General features: G+C 43.2%; 1 protein-coding gene across 5 annotated transcripts in view; it reads left to right on the top strand.

Moving 5' to 3' along the window:
* The window catches only part of LOC137439000 (mediator of RNA polymerase II transcription subunit 12-like protein), a 140,673-nt gene that overhangs the window by 62,488 nt on the left and 64,731 nt on the right, over positions 1 to 13,454 (top strand). For all 5 annotated transcript variants that reach the window (XM_068134549.2, XM_068134550.2, XM_068134551.2 and 2 more), the window contains exons 10-18: positions 1,576 to 1,712; positions 1,800 to 1,931; positions 2,665 to 2,791; positions 2,960 to 3,159; positions 7,198 to 7,290; positions 7,397 to 7,582; positions 8,580 to 8,724; positions 11,932 to 12,050; positions 12,344 to 12,487. In XM_068134549.2, the coding sequence (XP_067990650.2) occupies positions 1,576 to 1,712; positions 1,800 to 1,931; positions 2,665 to 2,791; positions 2,960 to 3,159; positions 7,198 to 7,290; positions 7,397 to 7,582; positions 8,580 to 8,724; positions 11,932 to 12,050; positions 12,344 to 12,487 (1,283 nt within the window). The remainder of the gene's footprint in view (positions 1 to 1,575; positions 1,713 to 1,799; positions 1,932 to 2,664; positions 2,792 to 2,959; positions 3,160 to 7,197; positions 7,291 to 7,396; positions 7,583 to 8,579; positions 8,725 to 11,931; positions 12,051 to 12,343; positions 12,488 to 13,454) is intronic.

Here is a 13,454-nt window from a genome sequence, read left to right as displayed (position 1 = left end):
TGGTAGTAACACATTTGACACACTCGGGAGTTGCGGGTTCGGCAGGGGGTTACGAGGGTAGTTCTCGGACCCACTTCCCAGCTGATAACCTTGAAGCCAATGAGCTGCAGATTACTCCATGACATGACGTGTTGCTAAGCGATTACAGACGCCATCTAAGAAACTTAATTTAGGTGGAGTCTAGCGTCCAAATCCAGCTTTACCTTCCCGGCAATTTAATCGACCAAGCAGAGTTCTGGGCCGAGTTCTATTCCTAATCTTTATCTGCGATCTCTCTGACTCTTAGTCAGGTTCACTATGTTTTTTTCGTTCAAAATTTTGGTAGATTAGCAAAACTATACATTTTTGGAATATTCAGAGCATGAGGAATCCAAAAATTAATGTTTACATTTGTGTAGACACCTTTGCGAAAATGACACTCAGGACAGTGATGAAGATCTGTAAAAGCATATTCCTGAACGGTATAGACCTTGTAGATCCTGTGTATAGGACTTATAGTTCAATCTGATACTACCTATAACTTCCTATAACAACCTATAACTTCAAAGGACTTGCAATATCATGTATTATGTAATACAGTTATATCACAAATATAAAGACAATGGTTTTCAATTACCTTTGTTTGTTGCTTTTCTATAATCCTGAGCACTATTTTGAGGCCTTTATTGGATTCCTTGACCCAGAAAACATAGGATTAGCATATTTAATTAAGTCTCTAGGTTGACTAGAAGCCGAGATCGCGCAAAATATGTATTTTATGGCGGCCATTTTCAAAATCCAAAATGGCGGCCATGCAGGTGTCTGTGCAAATGCCAACATTGATTTTCAGATTCTCCATGCTCTGAAGATTCCAAAAATGTACAGGTTTGCTAATCCCAAAATTTTGAAAGAAATTATATTTGTTAACATAGTGAACCTGACTATCTTCATCACTGTCCTGAGTGTCATTTTCGCAAAGGTGTCTACGCAAATGTAAACATTAATTTTTGGATTCCTCAAGCTCTGAATATTCCAAAAATGTATAGTTTTGCTAATCTACCAAAATTTTGAACGAAATTATATTTGTTAACATAGTGAACCTGACTATCTCTGGGAAATCCCCTTTGTCTACTTGCTGATGAGTCCACCCTCTGCCGTGACATCCCTCATCCTTCAGACAGACAGGCTGCAGCTTCTTCTCTCTTAGGACCTTGGAAAAAATAATCACAAGCTGGTCAAACACTTGAAATATGTCTTTGTATCCTGACAAATCTTACACTTTCACTCTCTGAAAGGACCGTCTGTCTGTCAATCCCTTCTATCTACTTTCTTAACAATTCCTTTGAGGAAGTTTAGTCATTCAAGCCACAGGGTCTCACTATCAAGCATGATCTTTCTTGGGCAAACCACATTTCAAAGTTGGCCACCAAAGCCGCTGACTGAGCATCCTCTTCTTAAATTCTGCTTGTTTTGCTAATTACCTTCTCATTTCTTCACTTGCAGTGCAGACATTTGTTTTTGTAGATAATCGAAAGACATGATTTAAAGTTTTAAATTCCTGCCTGCCTTTTAACCACCTGATCAATATGCATGCAGGCTTTACAATCAGCAAAGTTCTGCACACACTTGAGGTGCTTGACCGACACTGCTTTGACCGTTCTGATTCGAGCACTTGCCTTGACTCTCTCTACAATAAGGTCTTTTGTTCACCTCAGAGCAAAGAAGGACGGGAGGTGAGACCCAGAATTGTACATGTTCCTCATTGTTCCATTCCCCTTGCCGTGGCCGAGGACCTTTTCGCATTATCCTCGTGTCTGTAGATGTCGATGCCCGACGATGCCGTCGTGACATTGTTGTGCGAATGGGCTGTGAGCTGTAAACGCTCAGGACGCCATCGTGCTATGGTGGTTGCTCGCTTGCTGGAGAAGAGGCAGGCTGAGCTGGAAGTTGATGTGAGTTATTTTTTTGGGGAATTAATTATTTGAGTGTAAATTACAAGTTATTGCCAAAACGATCTATTTTTTCCCAAATTTGATTCGGTGAAATTTTTGGCCTCTTGCCCAATGTCTCATCCCAAGTTACCCTTATGGCATTGAGAATCGACTATAAACGGTTTGCTTGTGCATAACAGCTGTGGCAGCCAGATATTGCACAGATTGCCCTCTCCATAAGGTCAATAATGAGCCTGGGTATGTTTTGATGACCTGGGTGTAAGAAAGTAATTGGTTTGAGACTAAATTCTGGAGGACGAGAATCCAAATCTCTAATCCTGCTGTCTTCATCCTCATTTGAACCCACAACCAATGGGGTGCCAGGAGGGTGTCCTCATTATTAGGCCATCTCCATTCTGTTGTCTAGCTTTTGATAGTACTTGTGATTTTGTTAAATTTCTGTACTTTTTAAGGATTTATACTAAAAAAGAGAGTTTGAATTGTAAAGAAAGTTAATTTGTAAATGCAATTGATTACATGGCACGTAAGGTGGATGGATGAAAAAATGTAATTCCTTTTGGTTGTGTGGCAATGTGCATTGATTAATGGAGCGGTGCTGCATTCAAACTAGCAAACAAAGCTGTGATTTGCCTTTGTAACTGTGGCTTTGGACATTTGGATTGAATATTGGTAATTTGCCTGCTTTGTAAAGCACTTCAGGCCAAACTTTACTGCCCATCTCTCCTATGTACAGCGTTGTGGTGAATCGGAAGTGCTGGATGAGAAAGAGTCCATCTCCTCTGGATCCTTGGCTGGTGCAAGCCTTCCTGTGTTCCAGAACATTCTCCTCCGTTTTATGGATACTCAGGCACCCGTTATCAGTGAGTGACACACTAAATTCCTCAATGAAAACTCGGTCACCTGATCGTGAATGTTTTTATTGACTTTATCCAAAACAAAATGAACAACGTATTTTATATTTTGATCGTTTCTCCATCCCTTCGTGACCACTGTCATTTTCATCCAAATCCTCCCTCGCAATGCGATAGCCGTTATTGCAAGTGAGCCTGAACGCAGTGAGTTTGCCAACTTGGTGCTGCTTTTCTGCGAGCTGATGCGTGCTAGTGTCTTCTCTCATGATGCATACCTGTGCACGCTGATATCACGTGGAGAGCTCGGTTGGGCTGGCACGGGACACCTTCCTTCACGATCGCCTGGCCACGAGTCTACCGAGGAGGTTCAGGGAAAGGTTCGGGTTTAATAATGTATTATTGTCCCCCGTCGCTCAGCGGAGCGAAAGGGGGACTATGGCTTTCCCGTCCGTCCGGGCGTGTGTGGGTGTACGTGCGTGCGTAAGCGTAGGACCGCATTCGAATTTGGTGTGTGGGTGCAACCCACGTCAAAATCCAAGATGGCCGCCGCCATGTATGTCTGATGCCATGTATGTCTGAACCTTGTAACCTGCATATCTTGAAAAATAAGCGAAGTACCAACTTCTAATCTGGTGTGTGGGTGTATATAGGTCTAAGGAAGAAGGATATTGAAAATTAGGTCGCCACGTCAAAATCCAAGATGGCCGCCGCCATGTATGTCTGAACCTTGTGAGATGAATATCTTGAAAAATAAGCGAAGCACCAACTTCTAATCGGGTGTGTGGGTGTATGTCGGCATAAGGACGAACGCTATTGAAAATTGGGTCGCCACGTCAAAGTCCAAGATGGCCACCACCATATATATGTCTGAAACTTGTGAGCGAAATATCTCGAAAAATAAGGGAAGTACCGATGTCTAATCTGGTGGCTGGTGTGTGGGTGTATCTAGGCACAAGGAAGAACGCTGTTTAAAATCAGGTCGCCACGTCAAAAGCCAAGATGGCCGCCGCCATGTATGTCTGAAGCTTGAGATGAATATCTTGAAAAATAAGCAAAGTACCAACTTCTAATTTGGTGTGTGGGTGTATCTCGGCATAAGGAAGAACGCCATTGAAAATTGGGTCGCCATGTCAAAATCCAAGATGGCCGCCACCATATATATGTCTGAACCTTGTGAGCGAAATATCTTGAAAAATAAGCGAAGTACCAACTTCTAATCTGGTGTGTGGGTGTATCTAGGCATAAGGAAGAACGCTATTGAAAATTGGGTCGCCACGTCAAAATCCAAGATGGCCGCCGCCATGTATGTCTGAACCTTGTGAGATTAATATCTTGAAAAATAGGCGAAGTACCAACTTCTAATCTGGTGTGTGCCTGTATCTAGGCACAAGCAAGAACGCTGTTTAAAATTGGGTCGCCACGTCAAAATCCAAGATGGCGGCCGCCATGTATGTCTGATGCCATGTGTGTCTGAACCTTGTAACCTGCATATCTTGAAAAATAAGCGAAGTACCAACTTCTAATCTGGTGTGTGGGTGTATCTAGGCATAAGGAAGAACGCTATTGAAAATTGGGTCGCCACGTCAAAATCCAAGATGGCCGCCGCCATGTATGTCTGAACCTTGTGAGATTAATATCTTGAAAAATAGGCGAAGTACCAACTTCTAATCTGGTGTGTGGGTGTATCTCAGCATAAGGACGAACGCTATTGAAAATTAGGTCGCCACGTCAAAATCCAAGATGGCCGCCACCATATATATGTCTGAAACTTGTGAGCGAAATATCTCGAACAATAAGCGAAGTACCAACGTCTAATCTGGTGTGTGGGTGTATCTATTGGGTCGCCACGTCAAAATCCAAGATGGCCGCCGCGATGTTTTTCCGAACCTTGTGAGATGAATATCTTGAAAAATAAGCGAAGTACCAACTTCTAATTTGGTGTGTGGGTGTATCTCGCCATAAGGAAGAACGCTATTGAAAATTGGGTCGCCACTTCAAAATCCAATATGGCTGCCGCCATGTATGTCTGAACCTTGTGAGATGAATATCTTAAAAAATAAGCGAAGTACAACTTCTAATTTGGTATGTGGGTGTATCTCGGCATAAGGACAAACGCTATTGAAAATTGGGTCGCCACGTCAAAATCCAAGATGGCCGCCGCCATGTATGTCTGAACCTTGTGAGATGAATATCTTGAAAAATAAGCGAAGTACCAACGTCTAATCTGGTGTGTGGGTGTATCTCGGCATAAGGACGAACGCTATTGAAGATTGGGGCGCCACGTCAAAATCCAAGATGGCCACCACCATATATATGTCTGAAACTTGTGAGCGAAATATCTCGAAAAATAAGCGAAGTACCAACGTCTAATCTGGTGTGTGGGGGTATCTATTGGGTCGCCACGTCAAAATCCAAGATGGCTGCCTTGATGTATTTCCGAACCATGTGAGATGAATATCTTGAAAAATAAGCGAAGTACCAACTTCTAATTTGCTGTGTGGGTGTGTCTCGCCATAAGGAAGAACGCTATTGAAAATTGGGTCGCCACGTCAAAATACAAGATGGCCGCCACCATATATATGTCTGAACCTTGTGAGCGAAATATCTTGAAAAATAAGCAAAGTACCAACTTCTAATCTGGTGTGTGGGTGTTGCTAGGCACACGGAAGAACGCTGTTTAAAATTGGGTCGCCACGTCAAAATCCAAAATGGCCGCCGCCATGTATGTCTGAATCTTGTGAGAAGAATATCTTGAAAGATAAGCGAAGTACCAACCTCTAATTTGGTGTGTGGGTGTATCTCGGCATAAGGAAGACCGCTATTGTAAAGTGGGTCGCCACGTCAAAATCCAGGACGGCCGCCACCATATATATGTCTGAACCTTGTGAACGAAATATCTTGAAAAATAAGCGAAGTACCTTCTGGTGTGTGGGTGTATCTAGGCATAAGGAAGAACGCTATTGAAAATTGGGTCGCCACGTCAAAATCCAAGATGGCCGCCTCCATGTATGTCTGACCCTTGTGAGCGAAATATCATATCATAGCATGTTTTCTGCGTGTTCCCCTTTGTCAACTCACATCACTTCCCCGACGGGGGACCTAGGCGTAACGCTTGTTACTTTTATATTTGGTACAGTGCAATTGGTTATTTGACCTGGCTATTGCTCAAACTGTAAAATGTAAGATATTTCTTGACTATTTATATTGACCATACAATTTAGATCTTAAACAAAGTAGTTAATTGTAGCAACCAATGCCTGTTGAAAACGCATGGGGAAACGTCATTGATGCAGGTGTAATTAAGTGTTTGGGCAAAAGCCTACACCATTATTACAGTGGGGAACCATCACTGATTGGTATGGTAGTCACTAAAGGTGTTATGCTTTTTGGTTGTCCGTCCAGCTGTCCCTCCGTGCGTCCGTTTGTGATAGTTATCGTTGCCGCAATAACTTGAGGACAGCTGAAGGGGTCCAAGTCAAACCTGGTACAGCTATGCATAATGATGTAAAGATTAACTGTTTAGATTTGGGGTCATGAGGTCAAAGGTCAGAGGTCATGTTCGTTAATATCCTGTTACAGCGATAACTTGTGAACCAGTGATGGGATTTTAACCAAAGTTAACCAAACCAAACCAAAGTTAACCAAAGTTTAACCAAAGTTTAACCAAAGTTTAACCAAACCAAAGTAAACCAAAGTTATAAGTATATATTATGATGAAAATATTAACTGATTAGATTTCTGCATCAAAGGTCAGAGGTCATGTCAGGTAAAAATATGATTCTTGAGAACAGCTGAAGGAATTTAAATCAAACTTGGTACAAGTATGTATAATGAGCATCCCCCCCCCTTCCCATGCCCTCCCCCAAAGCGCTCTCCCTCCCACAGATCTCTCGATGTCTTCTTGTCTCTCGGTCTCTGCTCTCAAATGTTGTGTTTGTGTCCTCCCCCTCTCTCCCCATCTTGTCTACCGCTCCCGATGTTATATGTTTTATGTGTCGGTTTGTCTTTCTGTGTGATTCATGTTCGCTCTTTCACGAGCCTCGATCTTGTACACAAAAAAAAAAAAAAAAAAAAAAAAAATGATGTAATAATGTGGGCAGAGCTATATTGGTCGACGTCGCGACGTTGAAGAGTGGTGGTCTCGTTTTTTAAATCTATTTGGGTTGAAGCCGACACCTTCTCCGAACTAGTAAACTCCTCTTGTAAGCATATGGTTGGACAAAAACGTGTTTAGAATGAGGAATCCTGTTGTTAGGGACTTCATAGACAGAGTGTTTTGGAGGACTTTATGGAGGAAACATGTTGAACTGATTGGAACATATTGTACTGTATATGGGTAGTTGGTTTTAATAGAGCCCTTTGATTGAACAGCACTTTTGGTTTGCATGCATGCGTACAATATCATTGTTATTTAGGAACCTGGCATGGAAGAATATTTGGACTTGGAATCTGGTCCTGCTAACTTATTCGATGATGGAGACCTGAAGAGCGAATTTCCACATGACCTGGTAAATAGGGCTCTCTTCCTTCTGAGGCAGGAAGTTTGCTTAACCCTGGTTGAGAAGCCTAAGCAGTGAGCTACGTGTCTGTTTCTCCTTCCCTTCCAAACCCTAGATGTTTTCTCCTCCAGGGGATCCCTTAGCAAGTGAGTCAAAGCCAAGCCCTGCCTCAGATCGCACACTTCTTGTAAAGGAGGAAAAACAGTCTCGCAAAGATAAGGTTTCCGGAGGCTCTGTATTTCCTGCCACTCATGAGCTGAGCCGACACCTCCAGTATGCGACACATTTCCCAATTGTTCAGGTGCTTGCTACAGAAAACACCATCATCCCTTGAAAGGGCAGATTTCCTGCATTTATTAACTTACTTGATGGCTCTACTCTTTCATATAATAAATATGTACTGTGAATGAAATGTTATCAATCATTCTTATTCTGCATGAGTGATATACGTAGTGTGTTCAAAAAGTATCCGACCTTTATTTTTCGTGCGTAAAAAAGAATAAGCTAGGGAGGCGTTGATTGGTGCACGTATGTAGGCGATCCTAATGCACACGCGTGAATTTTTTCACACCTGCAGAAGCTGTCATTCGACGGCAGACCGCCGATGAGTGAGGACATGTAAGTGAGCGCCGTCGGATTTTCGTTTTTGACAAAATGACGGAAAAACTTGAACAACGCTACTGCATCAAATTTTGTGTTTCATCAAACTTGCATCAAAACTGCAACTTGGTTTCTGGGTCGTACCCATAAACCCAGGACTCATCGCCAGTGATCACTGTGTTGAGGAAGCTGGGATCGCTGTTCACAGTCTCCAGCATGTCCTGTGCGATCTCCAAACGGAGTTGCTTCTGCTCAATCGTTAGCAGGTTTGGTACGAACTTCGCTGAGATTCTCCTGAAGCCCAAATCCTCCTTCATAATGGAATGAACGGTGTTGAATCTTGCGGATCGTTTCCACTTGGGAATCGCCAAGCTTTACACAAAATTTGATGCAGTAGCGTTGTTCAAGTTTTTCCGTCATTTTGTCAAAAACGAAAATCCGACGGCGCTCGCTTACATGTCCTCACTCATCGGCGGTCTGCCGTCGAATGACAGCTTCTGCAGGTGGTAAAAAATTCACGTGTGTGCATTAGGATCGCCTACATGCGTGCACCAATCAACGCCTCCCTAGCTTCTTTTTTTTTTACGCACGAAAAATAAAGGTCGGATACTTTTTGAACACAGTAGTACAAACTGTGAGAAGGTACTTTGTAAAGTTTATAGCAGAATATTTCATTTGGAGTGCCATTTTGACCCAAGGATGAATCGTCTGTGCATGAGTGCAACCAGCGCCTCATCGTGCTGTATGGCGTTGGTCGGCAACGTGACGAGGCACGTCACCTCACTAAACGCATCACGCGGGACATCCTGAAGATCCTGAATAAGAAAAGTACAGCAGAGACCGGTGAGTTGCTTTGCAATGGTTATTGATCCCCTACCAGCCTCACAGGAGGGACTGTAGGTTTGCTCTCCATCTGTCTGTCTCTGTCTCTGTCTCTGTCTCTAGCTGTCTGTCTGTCTGTCTGTTTGTACATCCATCTATCTGTCTGTCCCACCTGTGGTTTCTCAGACTTTTTCCTATACGTTTTAACATATTGTTACGGATCTCAGAGACGGCACTCCCCTTAGCAAGGGGGGGTTAATCCCCTTGGCCTGTTAAGCTGGCCGTCTCCGGTCAGGATACTTGTAACGCTCCTCTGCGGGGTGGAATTGATCAGGGTTATTGGTCAAGGTGTTCTCCCGAATACCTTTACCAATCCCTCCGCAAAACAGGGAGACAAGTAACGCTCGAACCACGGACAAGATGGTATTTGCCGAGCGGTTTAGCAATCGGCGGCTCGAGCCTTGAGCACTTGACTAACCCGATTCCGAGCGTCGGCCAAATCGTGCCACAGGTACTCAATTGGAGACAGGACGAAAGCGATCGGGGGAAAGAAGAAACCAAAGGTAAGAAATAACAGGCATTTATTAATTATTTACAAAACCAAAGAACCAAAGAAGAAACAAAAGCAATATACAGAAGAAGAAGAAGACACAGGGCAGCCTTAAGCAGTCTTATATTATTCCCCAGGACAACAAACAGGACAGACAAACAGACTTACACGAAAGGGGAATAGCAGGCAGGAATGGCTGGAAGAAGGGATGAGAAGGCCCAGGCAGACGGCAGGCGTCGAGGTCCGGCTCCAGGAGTCGACTCGCGTCGTGGCGGGAAAACCCTGGCAGGCAGCGAGCGCGTATCGTTCACCCCGAGCGGACGTTGCATATAGCGATGGGACTGGGATGCTCCGTCTTCTCACGTGTCTCTCTCTCGCAACTCTTGAACCCTCTCACACAACTCGTACCTTCTCACGCGTCTCTCTCTGCCTTCTTCCTAAAAAGGCTTCGCGCTCGTCGTTATATTACGCGTGTTGCAATCAATGCGCGTGTCATGGAGCCACGCCCGCGATGGTCTTTTGGCAGCCCTGGTTGGCTGGTGGGGGCTCGCTGGCCCTGCCTCGGGTGGTGCGTCGGCGTGCCACGCCCGTGATCTGGCGGCTCCGCCCCTTTCTTCCTCGGCTTGACCGCATGGCTAATGGCGGCTTGGGGCAATCAAACGAACCAAGACAAGGGGCAGCGAACGCTGTTGGCAAGCGAGGTACCACAATTTGAAGAGGGAGAGCAAAATGGACGGAATGGGGCCCATCTTATTTGATGAATGCAACGCAGATTCAACTACTGGGAACAGATCCTTAACATAATAATGAAATAACTACGGAGAGGTCCGCTGGTTCGCTACGTGTTGCACATGGACTAACTAGGGTGCGATCTTTAACAAACCAATTGATGGGGATATTTACAGGGGAACATTTATAAGGGAAACATTTACTAAAATTTACTAGTGAAGGTTCTAAAAACCGTAACAATATTTAACTGAAACTTTGTGCATGGCTTTATTATGACAGGTTGCAGAGCAAGTTCGAGTTTCAGGGGGTTTCATAAATTTTTCAGAGTTTTGCCCTTTTTGGACTTATAAAATATCACAACGGTAGGGGACATGCATTGCAATGCAATTCTTGTTCTTGTTTTATTTATGACTCCATAAAAAACATTAGTAAATGTTCCAAATGAAAGAACAAACTCATTCAGATGTTGTGATCGCAATTTTAATTGGAAAGTGACGCATGAATGTTGTTTCATGTTGATGTAAAATGCAGAGGTGAGTAAGGTGTCTGTAATAATGAAGAAGAGGCTCAAAGATAAAGGCAAGACTGCAGTGATTTCAAAGAGGCTTTTGGGATATCGAATTTGTAACGTTTTACGCTTTTTTAAAATCTCCTGACAGCAAAGTGAAAATTCGGTAGTTTCCAGCCAGTCTTGCACATGCTTCCTCGGTAGTTTCCACCCAGTCTCGCACATGCTTCCTCGGTAGTTTCCACCCAGTCTCGCACATCGTTCCTCGGTAGTTTCCAGCCAGTCTCGCATATTCTTCTTTCGTAGTTTCCAGCCATTTCCACACAATACTCCCAGCAGGGGCTTAGCTTTGTGAGGCCATGGGAGTAGAACTTTTATTTTTGGCCCAACTTTTAGGGGGAAACCCTTTTGATCCTGCCTGTGGTTATATAATGTGTTTTGAGTACTTTGTCCCAAAAATAAGAATATTGTATCATTCCTTAATAACCAATATCTTCCCAGTTTTTTTTTTTTTAAATACTGAAATTGTTTCATGAAAATAACACATTTTTGTGGTTCTGGCTTTTCTTTCAAGTTGAATTGTATTTTGTGCAGGAACGACTAGATTTCTTCATGAGATTGCATCAATTGAGTTGATTTTTGTTGCTGTTAGTCATCGGTTTGTTTACACACAGGACAAGTGGAGAATATTATGTTTCCTTCACTGTTGTTACCTCCGCCAGCAAAAGTGTACCAAGGTTTTGTTTTCAACCCTGTGCATCCCTGCATGTTTGTTTGTTAATTGGCAAAAAAAATTTTTGACAATATGTTGATCACTGGTTTGTTTGTTTGTTTTTGTTTGTTTGGTTGGTTGTCTCTGCACTCACCTTTCATTGCCTCCAGGTCACAATTTTAAACCGATCTTCACAAAACTTCACCAAATGGTAGACTTGGTAGTCCGATAGATTCCTATTTATTTTTATTCATCGCCGGAGGCATTATGTTTTCGGGTTGTCCGTCCATCCATCCGTGATAGGTTTTCGTTACCACGATAACTAGAGAACGACTGAAGGGATCTTAGTCAAGCTTGGTATGTATAATGAGGTAAAGATGAACTGATTCTATTTTGAAGTCATGAGGTCAAAGGCCAATGGTCAGAGGTCATGTTAAGTAAAAACTATGTTGCCACACTTACTCGTGAACCAGTGATGCGATTTTGAACAAACTTGGTGCAAGTATATATGATGCAACGATTAACTGATTATATTGTGGAGTCAAGAGATCAAAGGTCAGAGGTCATGTCAGGTAAAAATGTGATACTTGTGAACAGCTGAATGGATTTAAATCAAACTTGGTACAAGTATGTATAATAATGTAATGATGTGGGCGGTCTAGTTGTCTTCTTATTTGCATGTTTGCACTGAGAGAAGTTGTATATACTGTATGTTGACCCGTGCCTCAGGTGGTGAGGAGGGGCAAAAGAGTAAGAAGAGCCGTCCAGAGTCGATTCCAACATTGGAGGGCATTTTTGCACGCTTCCAGCAGCTTTCATACTTTGACCAGCACCAGGTTACATCCCAGGTGTGGATATTTGCAGTCGATTCTCGTTCATATAAATATTCATTTATTTTACCTTACCTCTACCTTTCCATGCCCATCTCTTCTTGTCACCTTTCAACACCTTTCAGCCTTGTTTCGGATGAACTTCAATTAAGTAAAAAAACACATCCATTCTTTGTCAACCTCCAACCCTTTCCAAACCTCAACTCACTCCAACCTTCTCCCCTCCTCATCTTCCTCCTCTTTACCTCCTCTTTACCTCTCATTTGTCGACTGAGCCTTGTTTTTCTCATTGCTTTTTGTGTCCTACTTAGGTGGCCAGCAATGTCCTCGAGCAGATCACGAGCTTTGCTTCAGGGACATCGTATCACCTGCCTCTCGTGCAGCACATCCAGTTCATATTTGACCTCATGGAGCATTCACTCAACATTCATGGCCTCATTGACTTCGTCATCCAGGCATGGCATCACACCATGGCCATAGCATGGCCCTAAAAAACACTCAAAATCTCCGAACAAAGTAATCATCAGAGAAAAATTATTCCATTTCACCTTTTAATGATGTCCATTTCATCCTGAAATAATATTCAAGAAACCAATGCTTTTATTCTTTACACAAAAAGTACTATTCAATTATAAACAAGAATGACTGCCCAAAGTCACAACCTGCGACAAATTCCGGTGGCGGCCCGATTTGGAGACGCGCATTTAATAAACCACCGTTTAGAGGCCATTTTTCCCCGCAAAGCGGGGGTTGGCCTTTTCGGGGACCGTGGTTGTGGTTGTTTTTCGGTCCCCTTTTTGAAGCAATGTTTTACGGCCGGATGCCCTTCCTGCCGCCAACCCTGTTTGTCGCCTTTTTACGATAAACAGGGAATTACCAGTGAACTGGTACTCAATTCGCCGACCTCGGAAGGATGACAGGCTGAGTCAACCCCCCTGGCGTTAATTCAGCGATCGACCGGGATTCGAACCCAGGATCCTTGGATCCTAAGCCGGCACCCTAGCCGCTAGCCCAACACCAGGGCGCATTTAATGCACTATTTAAAAATTAACTCGCCTATCAATGTCACCTCTCCACAGTTGTATCAGAACAATCTGATTCATCACACGGTCATGGATTGCTTGACGTCAATTTGGGACCATTCAAAAATTATATAATACTATTTTTTTTTTTTATAGTAATTTGTGAAACGTAACACTTGATTACCATGTGTTTTGACGAAAAACTGGCTCCCAACAAGAACCCCAGCAATAACAGCAACATGAAGCTCTTGCATGTCACAGGTAAAAAATATTGTACAAAAAAGTAATATTCTGTCTCCATAGACAGGTGTGTTTGTATACAAATTCTACAAATTGGAGAAAGCGTGTGTGAGGTTAATAAGCTCAAAACTCAGGCTGTTGAAGTGAATCAAAATAAGTC

This window comes from Myxine glutinosa, chromosome 13 (assembly GCF_964187855.1).
Source record: "Myxine glutinosa chromosome 13, kmMyxGlut1.1, whole genome shotgun sequence".
In the NCBI taxonomy this organism is placed as follows: Eukaryota; Metazoa; Chordata; class Myxini; order Myxiniformes; family Myxinidae; genus Myxine; species Myxine glutinosa.
This window is presented reverse-complemented; position numbering and strand designations above follow the sequence as displayed.